General features: G+C 40.9%; 1 protein-coding gene and 1 long non-coding RNA gene across 2 annotated transcripts in view; one reads left to right on the forward strand and one right to left on the reverse strand.

The window, feature by feature from the left end:
- LOC141774603 (uncharacterized) overlaps positions 1-13,557 on the reverse strand; it is a 61,140-nt gene extending 47,583 nt beyond the window's left edge. Inside the window, exons 1-2 of the long non-coding RNA XR_012595383.1 lie at positions 12,211-13,557; positions 11,084-11,175 (exon numbers count right to left, since the gene is read on the reverse strand). This is a non-coding gene — a long non-coding RNA (uncharacterized LOC141774603). The remainder of the gene's footprint in view (positions 1-11,083; positions 11,176-12,210) is intronic.
- LOC141774601 (acetylcholine receptor subunit alpha) lies at positions 150-19,310 on the forward strand. The gene is made up of 10 exons (XM_074647387.1): positions 150-489; positions 8,742-8,884; positions 13,250-13,294; positions 13,836-13,945; positions 14,063-14,258; positions 14,383-14,620; positions 14,807-15,030; positions 15,117-15,249; positions 16,395-16,543; positions 17,877-19,310. The coding sequence occupies exons 1-10, from the start codon at positions 435-437 to the stop codon at positions 18,003-18,005; spliced, it is 1,422 nt and encodes a 473-aa protein (XP_074503488.1). The 5' UTR covers positions 150-434; the 3' UTR covers positions 18,006-19,310.
- Positions 19,311-19,371: the final 61 nt, after the last annotated feature.

A 19,371-nucleotide genomic window follows, 5' to 3' on the forward strand; every position in this document is an offset into this window, starting at 1 on the left:
TTCTCCGTCTCACTGACATATAAGATGCTATACAGGAGGCATTACCGGAAGAAAAACTTCCACATGAAATGATGACAGTGTTGATTAGTGTCTATTCAACACACACACAAACACACACACACACACACACACCCACAGGCACACACACTCCCAGCTGTCTCCCGTGCCTTGAAGTGCGCTGAGAGGTTGGGATGTTGTTGGGTGGGGGAGGTTTTCAGGGAGAAACCAGAGCTCACTTACTGGGCGACCCACCTTCCCACTGCACACACTTTAACTCCAAAGTGACTGTTACAGCTTCAGTGCACACGTAGGTCTGCTTCTGTGTAAAGTCAGTTAGCTTGAGGTTATCTTGTGACATGCTAACTGGTTAACTACACATTATTAAACGGATGCTGTAGAGTTCAGGGCTGTTTTCATAATCATCTGGTGGAGATATGAACCTCTCTAAGGTCCAGGTCTTGCTGGCGTGGATTCTCGGTGTAATTGCCGGTAAGTCTTCCTGCATGTGAGTGTGCTTGTGTGTGTGGGGGGTCTTGATATTTCAACCTTCTCTGTTCTGTTTTTTGGCTTGCTGTATCAGAGCAGGTCCTAAAAATGTCTGGATAGAGAGGTAAATGTAGTCGTGTTCCCTGGGACTAAAGCTCTTTGAACAATACTACTAACATTAACTAGTAATAATATGTATTTAATTTATCAAAGAGGGATTGGCCTGTTGTCTCTACAAGTAGAAATTAAATCTCACCCATTTTAACTCTTCAGAAAACAACCCCCGAGCTGCCTTTTTATGAAAGCTATTATCTTAGATTGTATGTATTATACGTGTTTAAGCATGCATTTTGCTAAATACTGTGTGGATAAAGTACTGATCTCTCCAGAGACTGTACTAGGTGTGTCGATGGGCATTGCTAAGAAACAGGAAACAGCGTCCTGACACATGGCCTGGGAAGCAAAGAAAAAGCTACAATGCAGACTAGGCAATACCAATAAAACCCTTTATCACTGTGCATGTACTTTTATTTCACGATATTGATATTAGCATTGTCACAATACCAAAATTCCAACTTCGATAAGATACCCTGCCTAAATATCTCAATACCGATACTGAAACGATTCACGGCAAAAAATCTAAAACATCAGCAAAAGTAATGAAATAATAGAGGACAGATCATGAAATGTAAAAATGTATTCACTAAAATAAATTAAATGGTATGCAGTAATAGGATGTCCCCTATATTTGAGTATGTCATTTTTTTTATATAATACCTTTCTAGTATCGGTATAGTGCAACACTAATTGATATACCGTGCTATAGTACATTTTCTGGAAAAAACCCTTGAGAATCAGTTCATGGATAAAACAAGCAGACAGGAATCTCTGGTTTTGGTTAATCTAGTGACAAATCAAAGTGTTTCATCACATGATGCAAAAATCATACAGATGCAATAAATGCCATAAATCAGACTTGCTCACTGATTTCCAACATTTCCCACAATGGTTTATATCACAACTAAAGACATTAAAGGTATAGCTACCATGATATAAATAATATAAGCAGGGAAGAAGAATGGTGATTAATATCTTGTACTATTCTGAATCGTAAACAATATATCATGATATCGACCACCCCTACTGCATGTCTTATACCACCTGAAGACAGTTTACTACTGAATCTGTGAATAAGACATTCTGCCTGTTAACCATCTGTGCAAAGCACTTCTAGAAATGAGAGTGTGTTAGCATTCGTCCTTCAGCTCCTAAAAGGCAGCTCAGCATTGTTAGCATTCCTCTCCGCGTTCATATTTAAGGCATTTACTGTATCCGCTGTCCTCTTCAAGAGTGATTTATATTCATCGGTGAGTAGGTATGCGTTCAGTGTCTTTGTTCAAGGACACTTGGACGGGACACATGCTTGATGATGCACACACACACGGTCTCTTGGGGGGGGGATTAAACCTGTGACCATTCAAATACTGGAACAACCAGGTCAACCCTGCCTCCCCAAATCATGGACCACTTCACAGTCATCCGTATTCCTATGCCTGATCTTCTGTCTAATGACTCTCAATCATTTAAAGAAAGGTTTTGCCCATAAAGTGCATCATCCACTGATTTCTGCAAGTCAAAACACTACATATTAATTAAATGCTCATACACATTTATTTCACAAACTCTGCTATGAAAGACATACATTAATTAATGTGACTGGTTTATCTGGTAGGCAGCAAAAAACAAATGAGACCATCATTTAAATTACTGAAAACATCACATCAAATTACATGATCTGTAAATGAAATTACAGAAATTACACACGAGAGTTAAAACAAAACCTAAGAATATTATCTTCACAAAGAAATAACAGCTCTGAAAAAGGCTTGAATGTAGTTCAGGAAAGGTTTGAATGAACTCTCCCTGATATACAGTATCATGATATACAGTTTAAATGACTAGCAGAGTTTTGATCAGGCCTTAAAGGACCAGTGTGTAACAATGAGGGGATCTATTGGCAGAAATGAAATATAATATTAATAAGTATGTTCTCTTTAGTGTATAATCACCCGAAAATAAGAGTTGTTGTGTTTTTGTTACCTTAGAATGAGCCGTTTATATCTACATCTACTTTATATCGCCATGTTTCTACAGTAGCCCAGGATGGACAAACCAAACTCCGTTAACTTTTCCTGCTTGGGTCGAAGTCGATAACGTTACTCGCTGCCGCCGCTGCTCTCTCTCTCTCTCTCTCTCTCTTGCTTCACCACTCACTTCACACAAACACACACACTCCCCCAGGGGTCCTTGAGGGAGTTGTTCCAGGGGGTCCCCAGAAAAATGGTGAATAGTTAGTTTTCACTATAGAAGTAAACCCAATGTGAGTTAAGAGTCATAGAGTGACTACTCTGACCACAGGTTTCACTTTCTCCACGGTTATCTCCTCAACTGGAGTTGACAAGCGTTGTGGTATTAATCATATCTAATAAACCAAAATCTTTTCAGATGGAGATCCCTGGAGTGAAATCTTATCAAATAGGGGTCCATGACATAATGTGTACCAATTTAGGAGTCCACTGACCTAAGCTATCCTTACAACAACAACTGGCTCTAGAGAGGGCCATTCATGTTTCTGCCTCGACCACCGTAGCTCTCCAACACGCTTAGCACACGGGAGAATTCACCGCTAGATACCGCCAGATCCAACACACTATTCCTTTACTAGAAAGTGTTTTACATTGTGTAACTCCTTTATTAATTTTATGAATACAAATGTTCTTTTTTTGTTTTTTTAAGTTTAACAAAACTGCGTTTTCATTGAAACGATGCGTTTCTTATTGCATACCTGATTTCTGTTCAGTATTTATTTTTTAGTTTAATCAAGCATTCAGTGTCTGCACCAGTGAGATTAACCATCTATTCATTTCAATAGGAATTACTTTTATTTATCATTTACCAATTCAGTGATTTGGGTACTGGCACATTTTATGAAACACACTGGTGACAAATTGATGTGATGGCCAGATAGCAGTGCCGTGTTAGGATGAATGGACGCAAGCCTGCGAGCCACCAGTTGGACATTATCTGCATCGCTGCAGATGTGCAATAAAAACAAGGCTCAGTAAATCATTTGAAGGTCTTTATTTCCCGGACGGTACACATCCACTTTGAAAAATATTTACTAGCTGGAGCTTGTTTTGTCGGTATATCAGACAGATCATTCCAGCCTCCACACATGATTGTTATGTCTCAGGTTAGATGGGCTACATTAAGATGTTCACATTACATAACTTTAAAAGTGTCTAGACAGTCGCATATGCTCTTTACTCATTGGGAACAATTGAAAAAAGTCGCTGGCTCTCAGAAAAGAAACCACCATATGGACACTAAGAGATCACAGCTATAAACCACAGAAATGTTTCAGCTACATACAGACAGATCTACAAGAACATTCAGGTCTTAGTGTCAGTCAGAAACACAAAAACACATAAGGATTCATTCTTTGGCTTTCTACTTTGCACAGATGTTTAACTGTCAGTACACAAGAATTTAATTGAGGAATAGGAAGAATTCATTTATTCGCTCACGATAAACTTAATAGACAAGAATGCAGCCAGAGATATTTTGTGTAACATTGCTGCCGTATTTATGCCTAGATGACGTTATGTTCAGTGTTGATGGAGCAGCTGCAATGTTAGCATAACCTGGCACTGATCAATCTGAACTCCATTAAGAAAACAAGCATTTTAAAAGTTGTTTGCTCATCGTCTTGCGGACAGACCTGACTTAGCATGAATTCAGACTTTTTACTAATCAGCATTATTATGCAGTTATTTCGGCATCCTTTTGAACCGTTTATTTTGGGCTCAAACCGCAGTAGAGATGCGTGACTTGCTAGATACAGTCGGTGCAATAGCATAGTATGTGAATACAGCTCGCCACCGGGTGATGTTATGAACCCAGACACATCAGCGTTTGGTTTTCTGACATATCTGGGACTTCCACAACATGTACAAAGCAGCAACAGAGGTTATTTCTTCCATGGTTGATGGAGGAAATGGAGGAAAGAAAAGTTGTTGCTATCTATGGAGACAAGCTCCTCCTCCTCTCCGGAGCGTCTAGCCTTAATGAACACAAATGATGCCGGCGGTCCAACTCTCGCGAGTAAAGCGAGGCAAAAATTTGCTTTTGTGTGAATGCAACATAAGACAACGAGCTATCTATAGCCAACCATTCAACCACGTTTGACTGAATGCAACAATGCATGACCAAAAGTTCACTGAGAGAGCAGACAGATGAGGCAATTTGAGGGTAAGCGGCTACCTATTTCTTCTCCTTTAAAGCCCTGCTCAAATGCATCGTAACAGTACAATCAATTCACTTTCCTCAGCAGCATTTTCTTCAAGCCCACAAAACAAAATCATGGACTCAAATACAACTCAAAATAATCTCCACACCCACGCTTGTGTTGCTTTTCAGCTATAGAAAGTGGCAGAAAATAGAATATTTTGCAGCGGTAGTTCAGTATCATGCGGAAATTGGAGTTGAGAGTGGGCAATGATTGACAGCTCCAAGTGGCCCCTCCGTCCCGCCTTCCCTCCCAATCTATTTTTGTCTGTGGCCAGATCAAAGCGTGCTAGCAGGACAACAGACAGCGAGCAGGCAGCCAGCGACAGATAGAGGCGACGGCAGACAGCCGGGGAAATGAACATCAGCGCTGTACACAACAACACCACACTCCTCGTCCACATCACCCAGACAGATGCCAAAAGAAGAAGCGTGTGTGTGTGTGTGTGTGTGTGTGTGTGTGTGTGTGTGTGTGTGTGTGTGTGTGCCCTGCTCTTGGTTAAATGAAACCAGATCCTAGCCTGCTCAGTTCAGTGTGGATTACCAGCAGACTCCAATAACATGCAAAAGATGAAGCTTATGTCACAACCTGGCTAGCAGCACGATGCTAATCTGCTGCGTCATGTTATATTAAAACTTATATGATGTGTTAAATGTGATTACATGAACAAAAGATGATGCGATAGTCCACTTGTAGTACAAAGTATAGCCTACTACAGGTGGCCAACAGGTGGGCGAGAAAATGACGCATGTAAATTCAGTTAGTTCGGTCTCGAGAGCGGTGACCAGCCTACCGGATGCTGTGGAAGTCCATCCATCCATCTTCAACCGCTTATCCGGGATCGGGTCGCGGGGGCAACAGCTCCAGCAGGGGACCCCAAACTTCCCTTTCCCGGGCCACATTAACCAGCTCTGACTGGGGGATCCCGAGGCGTTCCCAGGCCAGAGTAGAGATATAATCTCTCCACCTAGTCCTGGGTCTTCCCCGTGGCCTCCTCCCAGCTGGTCGTGCCTGGAACACCTCCCAAGGGAGGCGCCCAGGAGGCATCCGTGCTAGATGCCCGAACCACCTCAACTGGCTCCTTTCGACGCAAAGGAGCAAGGACTCTACTCCGAGTCCCTCACGGATGACTGAGCTTCTTACCCTATCTCTAAGGGAGACGCCAGCCACCCTCCTGAGGAAACCCATTTCGGCCGCTTGCACCCGCGACCTCGTTCTTTCGGTCATGACCCAACCCTCATGACTATAGGTGAGAGTAGGAACGAAGATTGAACGGTAGATCGAGAGCTTTGCCTTCCGGCTCAGCTCTCTTTTCGTCACAACGGTGCGGTAAAGCGAATGCAATACCGCCCCTGCTGCTCCGATTCTCCGACCAATCTCACGTTCCATCGTCCCCTCACTCGCGAACAAGACCCCGAGATACTTAAACTCCTTCACTTGGGGTAAGGACTCATTCCCTACCCGGAGTAGGCAAACCACCGGTTTCCTGCTGAGAACCATGGCCTCAGATTTAGAGGTGCGTATGCGTGGAAGTATCCGGGGTAATTTCAGAAATGATATGGCCATTGTTTCTGGTAGAACCAGACCAATATCTTAATATATTATCAGCTAATACCACAGTCTGAAATTAGAACCCGCCACCCACCAAATGCGGGTAAATGTTGGCAGTGTCGGATAAAATCGTCAGACAGGCAGTGAAAATGCTCGTGATGAAATTAGAGAATCCGTTCCAAGTTGCTCAACTCCTTGGCATCTCATGCCTCCATGACTACTGATTCATCTGTATTGATTGAGTTATGCATGCACAATGACGCATACGCACGTTGTGTCATGTTTCAGTTTGTTTGGGACCGGAGCCACGGCGGAGAGAAAAAAAAGCGTTCAAAAGCATGGCGCTACTACGACTAAGCCTGATGGAACGCACCCTATTTTGTTCCCTGATAATGCGACACTGAACAACAAATCTGTGTTGAACTCAAAAGGAAGACAGCGAGTAACGTTACCAGTCAGAAGCCGTTAGATGCTCAGTCCTGCTTGGTTAAATAACGGGGCTACTAACGTTAACGAAGGTTCCATTGAGTTACATTATGAGGCGTTCAAGCTCTACTCAGTAAAAATGACTACTCTGCAAAGGTAAATTACAACGTTATCATGATGTGTTAAATAAATACACTTTGTAGGAGACGTTTTTACAGCAATATAAAATAGATAAGAGGGAATTATGTACAACATTTGTTTTAATCAAAGCAAATATTTAAATAATCATAATCATTTGAATTATGTGTTTTTATGTAAACAACCACTACAGATGACAATAGCAATCAAGCATACAGTTCTGTGTAGGCTACAGTACCCTCACTCCGCCGAAAAATATGGCTCCCCCGGAAGCTACGGTATACTTTGAACACCATGCATGTTTTTTTAATGTAAAATATATCAAACATTGAATGACATCAGATCTAAAATAATATTCCTTCATATAGTGCAGAGATTTCAAAAGTGACAGACAACATTTCTGTGTTTTTGCAAATATTCAAAAAATAAATTGCAATCAGAAACTCTTAAAAAAACAAATTTGAGGGATGCCAACCGTGTGTTTATCTGGCATTCTCAGATATTAACATAAGTATCAGCTTCACAAATTCATTCATGCTCTATTTCATGTTCAACAGAAAATTAAACACTCATGTAGATTCAAAACCTCACTGTGTCTAAAAACTACTGATCGTTTTATTGTTGGTAAAGTAGCTCGAGGTTTCGACTACTGCCAACATCTAGTCTGCTGATTTTTAATAATAACCTCTTGGGATTTTTCCAGGGACAAAAAGTTCAGAACCCAGTCATACAGCAGAACCTTTGTCTCTTTGAATTAACATAATTGTGGTATTGCAGCAAACGTCACAGCCACACAACAACACCAACTTGCAGTCTAAAAAGATTGTAACACTGCCAGAATCCAACCAACAACCAAACACGCTTTTACAAATTAATCTGATGAAAATCTGGAACAGTTTCATGACAGCTCACAGAGGTCAGCTGTACTACAGATACACACGTCATGAATTAAGATATTTCCTGTCTCTAGTTCATCAGAAACCAACAAGTGAAGCTGGTTCATGTTGCATATCCCGTAGCTATAGCATCATTTATGGGCTCATAATAAGGACATAACTGCTGTAAGTCTGTTAGCTGGAAACACCTTTAGTCTGAAGAGGTGTTAAATGCAGGTTAACTGTTCTCAACTCTGACTGATCCAGACTTAATGTGGACTGGATTGGCCAGGGATGGTTTTCCCAAACACCCTCTTAACACTCAGATTAGGTTCCGCTCCGAGGATTTATACAGAAACACACTTGATTGCAGCGCTTAGACGGCTCATGGGACAGTCACTGCGGAGGCTTTTCACCGATACGGCACGTCACTCACTTCACTGCTGTTGCTGCTGATCTGTCTGCATGTGCCTGTCTCTGCCTCTCTCATCTGATATTTCCTGTCTTCCTCTGTTCCAGTTGCATTCTCTAACTCTCCCTCAGTCACGTTGAAGGGTTTCGGGTTGCTGGTTGTAAGCCTGGGAAATGTTTGCTGTGTGAATCACGGTTAAAAGCAATCTGCTGGCCTCCCTCTCGCTTCAGCTGTGATTTTAGCTCCAGTGTGAAAACATTTGGAGGCGACACAGGCGTCAGCTGGGAATGGCCACATGTCAGACTGTTTACCTCAGCCAGTTTAAGCCCAAAATAAAAATGTGTTGTGAATGTGTTAACCAGAGTTTGTTTACAGCATAAAGCGTGCATTACTGACATTACTTTAAAGTTTGAGGGTTTTTAAGTTCAATTCCTCCTCAGACTCACCAAGTAAAGAGTGTGCAACACAATAAAGTTTATTCCTTGTATGTCTGTGTGTCCTATAGGTCCAGTATTCTGCTCAGAAGATGAGACTCGACTGGTGAAACACCTGTTTACTGGTTACAACAAGGTGGTCCGTCCCGTGAACCACTTCAGTGACGCCGTGTCGGTCACCGTGGGATTGCAGCTAATACAGCTCATCAGTGTGGTAAGGGAGAGGAATGACTTATAAATATAATATAAATAAATACTACTACTGACATTATGCTCACAACGTTTTCACTTGAGGATTTCAGGCCTCCTCCAAATACCTAGTGAAGACCATCCCTGAATCCATTTCTGTATTTTACATAAAGAAAGAAATTAAAGACCGAACTACATGACTGTAATTTAAATGTGCTACTGATAACATTGATAACATTCAGGCACTAGATATCCCACCCTCCCACGCCCGTTCCATTGCTTTCACTTCACAACAAGCGGTTGAAGCCTGGCGTTTACATCAAACTCCATTTATCTGTTTTTTTCCACACTAACTCGCAACTACTAAGACTCGTGATCGCTGACGACCGAACGTTGTTTATTCAATATTTTTTAAATGATTTATTCAAAATCTGAATATTGTTTTAGGAGAAGAAATACTTTTATTTGGCACCTTTCTAAATTAATTGAATATATGAAAATGTTATGAATAAGACCTTTTAACAGCTCTTTTATTCTAAGAACATACTGTAACATCTGGGCAGACCTGTAAGCACTTTGCTATCAAGTAAAAACTGTTGTTTCAGTGCAACATGTTGGTACTTTCAAATCCCGGGATATGCACAGCACAAATTAAAAATACATCTTATTAAATAAAAAAAAAGACCACAACACATTAACTTACTAACTACAAGAACTGTTCTAATTGAATTACAAATACAGATCAACAATTAATAGAAGTTTTAATCAAAATCACGATATGGCCTACTACAATATTCAAATCACAGCAGGTGCAATATTCATTAAAGGTGAAATGTGCATCAAAATACCATTTTAAATTAAATATTTTCGTGCTACAGAGAAGTCCTGGCATACACATAATATTCTACAGACTTAAGAAAAATGTCTTTGTTTGGTATTGATCCCCACAAAATTCCCACCATAATCATTTTAAGATATTTTTTTCAATAAAAATGAGAAAAATTATGTATAAAAATTATCATTCCCTCTAATATTGCAAGTCATATCGCAATTGCAATATCAGTCAAAATAAATGCAATTTGATTTTTCTTTCCAAGATCAGCCCTAATTACAAAACAGGGCAGCAGTAGAGAAGCTTGACGGATTAGAAATGTGGCTCTCCATACCATAATGTGGCAGTCATGATTTAGGACCAAACATATCGGCAGTTTCACTTCACGATTGTTGTTAACTCAATTATGCTATGTTGCAGGAAGGTAAATGTGGGATTTATCAAATTCATTTATAGCAAATAACATCATAAAAATATAAGCGAACAGTCCGATTCATCAGAGACAAAGTCACAGTAATCTATAGATCACTAAACTTAGAGCTATATAGCGTAAGGCACTGTCCATGGTACTGAAATAAACCAGGCAGGTCTAACTAATACAGAAAGGATGATATGTTATGCAACTTATGTGAAATAACAGCAGAACATATTCAACATATCTAGCATCTCTTCTCAATTACCATTTGCAATACACTCAAGAAACAAGGTTTCCATCTCATGCAGACAGAGAAGTCACAAGCTGTTACACCATGTCATGTCACAGCAGCCACGATAATGCAAACAGAATGCAAAACAAACAGGAATTCACTGTAAAGACCAACGCTGCTACTCATATGAATCCAGCCACACTGGTAATGAGACAAAGATGCAACAAGGTGACAGAGACCTAATGACAACAGGCTAGGCGTGGCAGCCATGTATGCTACCCATAATGCATCAGGGTCATAACGAGCATATCAGCTCTGAGTTGGCACAGCGGCCACAAAACAAGCACAACATAAATAATATTAAATAGCTCTCTTACCGTTGTAGATCTCCTTCTGGGTCCAAACTGTGAAGAGGATGATCATGACATCCTCACAATAAGTGAACATATCGACACGGCGGCCAGAAAACACAAACACAATGCAAATACAAATCAGTTGTTTCTAGCTCTCTTTCTGGGTCTTTATCTAGCTTAACCAGTCTGTAAAGACGAAGACCATGACACTTCACATGATGTTAAGTTAAATTATCCTCATATGGAAGTAAAGAACAACAAATGTAATGTAAGAAAGCAACCTATGTAGGTCTATGCCACCCATACTATAGAATCAGGGATACAACAAACCGTCTCAGTGATGTAAACACAAGCAGCACAACACAATGCAGACATAAAGAAGTAGCTCTTACTGTTGTAGATCTCCTTCTGGCTCCTCAGCGAGCTTCACCAGTCGGTAAAGATGATGAAGACCACGGCTGAAATTCGTTCTTGTCAAGTCCGTCTGTAAAGACAAAGACGATGGCACTTCACACAATGTAAGAAAAACAGAGTTTAAATGATCCTCATAGGGAAATAAAACACCTGAGCTTTGCTTAATCAGCACATTAATAGACCAAATGATCAGTTTTCAGCTTTTCACCCCAACAATGGATCGATGTGAACCTGAAGTGGAGGCATCAGGAGGAACATCAGAGTCCTATGGAAGTTTTTATTGGACTTTATTAGTTGCAACCCACAGAAGACATTCCACAAATGTGTACCATGATCTGCAAATATTTCACTACCCACAAACATGTATTTTTGTATTTGTGTTGTGTAAAGTCACATCCACAAAAATACAGGGCGATTTGCAAATACGCAAAACTCACTCTGTAAATACGTATTTTAAGGTTTACATGTAAAGTGATATCTACACATTTGTGCATCTATTTCGCATTTGCAGATCGCTTCCTGTGCATTTGTGGACCATGTGACATTTGTAACAGTACCAATTGGACAAAATTCTGTAAACAAACAGGAGGGAAGTTGCAAATGTCACATGGTCCACAAATGCACAGGAAGCTATCTGCAAAATGTGAAATAGATGATTCATGTTTGTGGAGATAGTGAAATATTTGCAGATCATTGTACATATTTGTGGAATGTCTTCTGTGGGTTACATCTAAAAAAGTCCAATAAAAACTTCTATAGAGTCCATTCAACTGATGTTTGTCTTTGAGTTGTATGCCAGCCATACCAAAGAACTTACATTGATAAGAAGTGAAACTAAATAGTTGCTCCGCCATTTTGGACTGAAGGCAACTGCAGAATTATCAAAGTAAAACATCTGCCTCCAAAGTGCCATAAATAAGGTCAAATATCATTATTTCTATTCTGTTGTCATATATTTAATATCTCTACCAAAATGGCCTGTGTTGAACAGTAAAATATTATTATATCTATTTATGTACTTATTAATTTATTACACTTTTGTGGTTTCCCTACCAGATGTAGATAGCAGACAACGGTTAGTTTAGCAGAGTCATAAAAACTGAACCTTCATGTTAGGGAACGTGAATCCCCTCAGAGAGATGCTTGAGATCCTGAAAGACTGTTTCTAGACCAGGAACCACCCGATCCGGAACACACGCGGTCCGGTTCGGTTCCTCTCCTCCTCCACAGAGTCTCTGGTTGATCTCTCGGTGAACACAGAGGAGTTTAATGTCAAGTTTTTCTTCTAAAAGGTAATTTAGACTTTCACATTCCTGCTGTAGAAGATAAAACACATCTTCCATCTGAAAATAAATACGAATTCATGTCACCTGCGAGGCGACAACGACCACAGAACTTAATGTGGGCAATCAGTGAACGGCTGTGAGCTCTGAGCATGCGCAGTGGAGTCTTCCCGGTACCTGACATTGTGAGCAGGTGCGTCTACATCAGGTGCGTCTCTAGATGGTAACCCGTAAATTGCGAAATAAAACCCCATTTTAAAACTCTTCTCTCCAGTCACTGATCTTAAATAGTAGAATAATGATAAATAACAACAGAGGATATGTTATATTATTTTTTATTTTTTTACCCAGTAGCCTACCACTACACCACACTTCTTTCTAACTAATTAAAATGACAAACAGAGTCCATAAAAACACAGAATAAATAAGATAAGATAAGATCAGATATTCCTTTATTAGTCCCGCAGTGGGGAGATGTGCAGTGTACAGCAGCAAAGGGGATAGTGCAAAAAACAAGATGCATCAGCTAAACAAAGTGTAACAAAATATGAATCATTTAAATAGAGGGAAGTATAAAAATAGGAGCAGTATATACAGTAGTGACAGTAAACAGACTATTAACAAAATTGCACAAGTGGAAAATGATATTGCAGAGTGAAAATGAATGAATGAATGAAATTCCACCTGAAAATATCAGGTTATTGTCAGTGTTTTGGTGTGTAAGTGGTCTACTGGGAGCTCTGTGGTTGTGGTCTACTTGTGGGCAACCCAGGACACAGCTGGCCTTCCTGATGAAATGGTTTCAAGCATACAAATGATATTTGGTCCTGACTGTTTTCTGTCTCTCTCTGCTTCTCTCAGGATGAAGTCAACCAGATTGTGACCAGTAATGTTCGTCTCAAACAGGTAAATGTGACTATTGAATTCAGGATAACACAAATATATACTGTAGGCTACTAACCATTCATTTAGAAATACCACCATCAGAATCATAATGTTTGATTTATGTAAATGTAAATGACCACATTTAAACAGTTAAATTGTCCATTTGTACATGGTAAAGTTTATCAGCCTATTTTATCTGTAGTTTGGGATTTATCCAATAATTATTATTACTGTCGATGTGTACTTTATTTTTAATTATTTATTTATTTATTGATTGATTTATTTGTGTGTTTGTTCGTTTGTTTATTTATCTATTTATATTTAAAAAAAATGTATCTTCTTATTTTATTTTTATTTATTTACTTAATTTAATTTGCTTTATGTTCTTTATTCTTTTTGCATCAGCAGTGGGTGAGAACATAAAGATGTAATAGTAACTAAACAATAAAGATATAATAAATAAGAAAACAATAAAAAACAAGATACAAAATATAGTAAATATATTAAAACAACTGAACATTAGTAGGCAGAATGATGTAAAGTTTTCTGATTTTCACCCAAGAAATGGCTCGATGTGAACCTGAACTGGAATCCGGATGAATACGGAGGCATCAGGAAGATCAGAGTCCCTTCAACCGACATCTGGAAACCCGACCTGGTGCTCTACAACAAGTAAACACAAATCCCCCCCCACGTCTCTTATATACTCAAACACACTCCTACATTTATTTTTATACTGTACACTCCTTAAACATCTGGCTCTGTCCTCCTCCTCCTCCTCCTCCACAGCGCTGATGGAGACTTCGCCATCATCCATCTGACTAAAGTTCTGTTGGAGCACACTGGGATGATCACATGGAACCCTCCGGCCATCTTTAAGAGTTACTGTGAGATCATCGTCCTCCATTTCCCCTTTGACCTGCAGAACTGCAGCATGAAGCTGGGAACCTGGACATACGACGGCCTGCTGGTCGTCATCAACCCGGTGAGTGGAACCATCCACCATAAACATAAAATAAGAAACCTAACCATCCTATCACTCTTGTCATAACATTTTGTAATGCCGTTTTCTATTGCAGTGCATTCATTCCTACTCTTCTGTCTTTTAGGACAACGATCGGCCTGACCTCAGTAACTTCATGGAGTCGGGTGAATGGGTGCTGAAGGACTACCGGAGCTGGAAACACTGGGTTTACTACACCTGCTGTCCCGACACGCCGTACCTCGACATCACCTACCATTTCCTGATGCTGCGCCTGCCTCTCTATTTCATCGTCAACGTCATCATTCCCTGCATGCTGTTCTCTTTTCTCACCGGACTGGTCTTCTACCTGCCCACTGACTCAGGTACGCAGAGCCTGGAGAGTGTAGAAACTAAATAAAGTAGGTATGATCATGTGACCCAAGTGACCCATTTCAAATGTACCTGCTCACATGTATGTGGCACATGTATCAGATATGTATTATGAATGAGGGAACTCTGAAAAACTGTATCCTGAATGTCTGTCTCTGTGTCCGTCTCTCCGTCTCTAGGTGAAAAGATGACTCTGTCCATCTCCGTCCTGCTGTCTCTGACCGTCTTCCTGCTGGTCATCGTGGAGCTGATCCCCTCCACCTCCAGCGCCGTTCCTCTCATCGGGAAGTACATGCTCTTCACCATGGTGTTCGTCATCGCCTCCATCATCATCACCGTCATCGTCATCAACACGCATCACCGCTCGCCCAGCACGCACACCATGCCCGCCTGGATCCGCAAGGTCATCATCTACCTGTGATGATTTAAGACTGATAAAAAAACAACAGGGATGTAATCAACACCTGCGTGTGTCTGTTTCTCTCTCAGGTCTTCATCGAAACCATCCCCAACATGATGTTCTTCTCAACGATGAAGCGTCCCAGTCAGGAGATCAGACAGAAGAGGATGTTCCCGACTGACATGGACATCTCGGACATCTCAGGCAAGGCCACAGACAAATGACTCATCACACAGACATGTTTACTGTAACATGCAGCTGTTATTATCAGTGGAAACCTTTTAGATAATGTGAATGAGATAATTCCAACAGATCATAGATGTGAAGAAAAAAGCAACGTGGTATCTCTCTGTGTCTGTCCTCTGCAATGTGGTATCTCTCTGTGTCTGTCCTCTGCAATGTGGTATCTCTCTGTGTCTGTCCTCTGCAATGTGGTATCTCTCTGTGTCTGTCCTCTGCAATGTGGTATCTCTCTGTGTCTGTCCTCTGTAATATGGTATCTCTCTGTGTCTGTCCTTTGCAATGTGGTATCTCTCTGTGTCTGTCCTCTGCAATGTGGTATCTCTCTGTGTCTGTCCTCTGTAATATGGTATCTCTCTGTGTCTGTCCTCTGCAATGTGGTATCTCTCTGTGTCTGTCCTCTGTAATGTGGTATCTCTCTGTGTCTGTCCTCTGTAATGTGGTATCTCTCTGTGTCTGTCCTCTGTAATATGGTATCTCTCTGTGTCTGTCCTCTGCAATGTGGTATCTCTCTGTGTCTGTCCTCTGTAATGTGGTATCTCTCTGTGTCTGTCCTCTGCAATGTGGTATCTCTCTGTGTCTGTCCTCTGTAATGTGGTATCTCTCTGTGTCTGTCCTCTGTAATGTGGTATCTCTCTGTGTCTGTCCTCTGTAATGTGGTATCTCTCTGTGTCTGTCCTCTGTAATATGGTATCTCTCTGTGTCTGTCCTCTGCAATGTGGTATCTCTCTGTGTCTGTCCTCTGTAATGTGGTATCTCTCTGTGTCTGTCCTCTGCAATGTGGTATCTCTCTGTGTCTGTCCTCTGTAATATGGTATCTCTCTGTGTCTGTCCTCTGCAATGTGGTATCTCTCTGTGTCTGTCCTCTGCAATGTGGTATCTCTCTGTGTCTGTCCTCTGTAATGTGGTATCTCTCTGTGTCTGTCCTCTGCAATGTGGTATCTCTCTGTGTCTGTCCTCTGTAATGTGGTATCTCTCTGTGTCTGTCCTCTGTAATGTGGTATCTCTCTGTGTCTGTCCTCTGTAATGTGGTATCTCTTTGTGTCTGTCCTCTGCAATGTGGTATCTCTCTGTGTCTGTCCTCTGCAATGTGGTATCTCTCTGTGTCTGTCCTCTGTAATGTGGTATCTCTCTGTGTCTGTCCTCTGCAGGTAACCCGACCCCCACCAGTGTCACCTACCAGTCCCCCATCGCTAAAAACCCTGACGTCCGCAGCGCCATCGAAGGGGTGAAGTACATCGCCGAGACCATGAAGTCAGACGAGGAGTCCAACAATGTAAGACGAAGTCTGCATGAATACTGGACACACGTGTATCAACAAGCTCACATTTCATAAAACCAACCTTATGTTTATTAAAAAAAATAAAAAAGACTGGCTGCACAATTAGTCAAAATGTTGTAGTTTAAAATGTTAAATCTGTAAAATAAACGTTATCTGTATCTGCATCAAAACAGTGATAGACTATCAGGAGTTCTATGAACAATTCAAGTGATTGAACTGTTAAAAATAGCAAAAAGTAAATGACATTTTTCAGTGACTTCCTGAATTCTTGTCACCATGAGGTTGCCTGGCAACCAGCTACTCAGTCCACCCTAACAGAATATAGTCCAGTACATAACCCCCCATAAAACTGCAACTTGTCGTGGTACAATTATTTTTTTGTGTGAATTAAACAAAGAAGATTTAACATGTTAATTAGTGAGCATTTCTTTTTTACCTCTGGACAGAACCAGGCTAGCTGTTCAGCTGTTTTCAGTCTTTATGCTAAATTAAACCGACTGCTGTCTCTAGCTTCATATTTACCGTACTGACATCATGAGAAGCGTATCGATGTTCTTGTCGATCTGCCAATAAGCAAATTTTCCTAAACGTCGAACGTATAGTACCTTTTGGGGGATCTATTAGCAGAAATGGAATATAATATTAATAACCATGTTTTCATAAGTGTTTAATCATCTGAAACTAAGAATCGTGTGTTTTCGTTAGCTTAGAATGAGTCCTTCATATCTACATAGGGAGCGGGTCCTCTTCACGGAGTCCGCCATGTTTCTACAGTAGCCCAGAACAGACAAACCAAACACTGGCTCTAGAGAGACTTGTACATTGTTACGTTACCTGAAGGCCACCGTAGTTCTCCGACACGCTGGTCAAACTGCGGTAACGTGAGCCGCAGAGTGCTAAACCGTGGTACCCCCAGCCGCCGTCTTGACTTCCATTGGTCCTAGTAGTGTTATTATGGTGATGATGGTCTCTGCACGAGGCGAACGGTGTTACCACGGTTTTGCACTCGGCGGCTCACGTTACTGCAGTCTTGGAAAGGGAGGAGGGGTGCTCAGCTGGTTGCAATCTGCAACCACACCACTAGATGCCGCCAAATCCTACAGACTGCACCTTTAACTTTACATTAAATTTAATTGACATCTGTTATATTCGTTCTCATTCGGTCTCTTGTGTGTCTGTAAACACTCTTTATATCACTGGTGGAACATCACCTGTGACATAACATCAGTATCACTTACCATTATTAAATACCCAACTTCCGTGCCTCCAAAGTCAGAGCTCCTCCAACATACAGTAACCCTCTCTGTCTTCCTCATCTCGTCTCCAGGCAGCAGAGGAGTGGAAGTTCGTCGCCATGGTTTTGGACCACATCCTGCTCTGTGTGTTCATGGCCGTGTGCATCATCGGGACGCTCGCCGTCTTCGCCGGGAGACTCATCGAGCTCAACACGCTGTAGAGGCCTGACCCATGAAGGAGGAGTAGTACGTGTTGTCACAGTTGGAGATGCACCAGAACGGTGTTTATCATCGGTTCAGGTTGTCTCTCTCTCACACAAACACACACAGTTTGAGTCGATCTTTAAATCACTCGTGTGTCACCTCTGAACGTGCACGTTTGTGTATTTACTGAGGAGAACGCAGTTAGATGCAAATCCAGGCATCTGAAAGGCACGAGTCTCGTGATCGACATGGAGTCCTACTTGAAGCTGCTCTTGTCTGTTGTTTTTGTACCGTGTTTTATTGCCTGTGATTCACTCTGGTGGGCTCGGAGTGGATGGTTTTACTCTGATAATTCATTTGTTTTATCTTTATTGGCAGCTCGATGGAAGGTTTGGGTCACAGTGTTAAAACAGACCTTTAACATGAGACAGTTTTCATGTCCACTGTGCTGAGGATCAACTGAGAATGGATGCTGTATACGTGTACTGTCTATTAACATTTTGAGTGGATAGAAGATTAACCCGTCTCGTGACTTAGAGTGAATGTCTCGTGTTTAATTGTGTTTCAATCTGACTTTACTGCCAGTTGTACAGACTGAGTCTATGTTGAAGACACAGTCTTTGAGTCTTTGAGTGCAGGTGAGATATATTCCAGCCTGGAAGTTTTATTGTTTTGTTTTTCCTGACACTCACTCGACGTCTAAACTTCTCATTTATATTTATGGGGTTGTGAATTGTGTAGATATTCATGGATTAGTGGGCAAGGTTTGCTTTGTCACGGACGCGTGTAAATTCCTCTTAAATCTGCTGTACAGTTTAATAAGAGCTCAGCAGTTTTTAATATTATTTTAGGATTCTCAACCACACAGTAAACTGATGTGCTGTAAAAACTAAAACCTGTTGTAGGAAGAGTTACCGGTAAATGTAGAGCCAACGAAGGCATGGAGTCTGTTAAGTTGTATTAAGATACCACACCTGACATAAGAATTATGAGATCAAATATGTGTTTCTCCTTTAGGGAACATGAGATTAAAGCTGATAAAAACTGTTTATTGTGCCAGAGTAAATCAAATAAACAGTGACACAGCAAAAGCAGATTGTTGTCTGATATCACAGCTGCTGCCGGAGTTAAACCAGCTGAAGGCAACTTGATTGATTTTGCAGCTGTGATTCATTATGACAGAAGAACATCCATTTAGCTTGGTTTAATAATAACAATAAAGTTCTGCTGTCATATTGTGCTGATCATTTATTGTTTTTATATATATTTGCAGTTGTGTAGATGTGAAATAGAAGTGAAAAATAAAAGACATTATTCGTTTACTTTCTACCAATTTATCTCTTTATTGTTTTATTGTAATGTGTTGTATAAAAGTGGCTTATT

This window comes from Sebastes fasciatus, chromosome 9 (assembly GCF_043250625.1).
Source record: "Sebastes fasciatus isolate fSebFas1 chromosome 9, fSebFas1.pri, whole genome shotgun sequence".
Classification (NCBI taxonomy): Eukaryota; Metazoa; Chordata; class Actinopteri; order Perciformes; family Sebastidae; genus Sebastes; species Sebastes fasciatus.

Excerpts from the sequence above, each read along its gene's own strand:
- LOC141774601 (XM_074647387.1), top strand. The coding sequence starts at position 435 with ATGAACCTCTCTAAGGTCCAGGTCTTGCTGGCGTGGATTCTCGGTGTA. Across the intron at positions 14,259-14,382 it reads TGCTGGTCGTCATCAACCCG|GACAACGATCGGCCTGACCT; the intron begins GTGAGTGGAACC and ends TCTGTCTTTTAG. Across the intron at positions 15,031-15,116 it reads TGCCCGCCTGGATCCGCAAG|GTCTTCATCGAAACCATCCC; the intron begins GTCATCATCTAC and ends TTTCTCTCTCAG.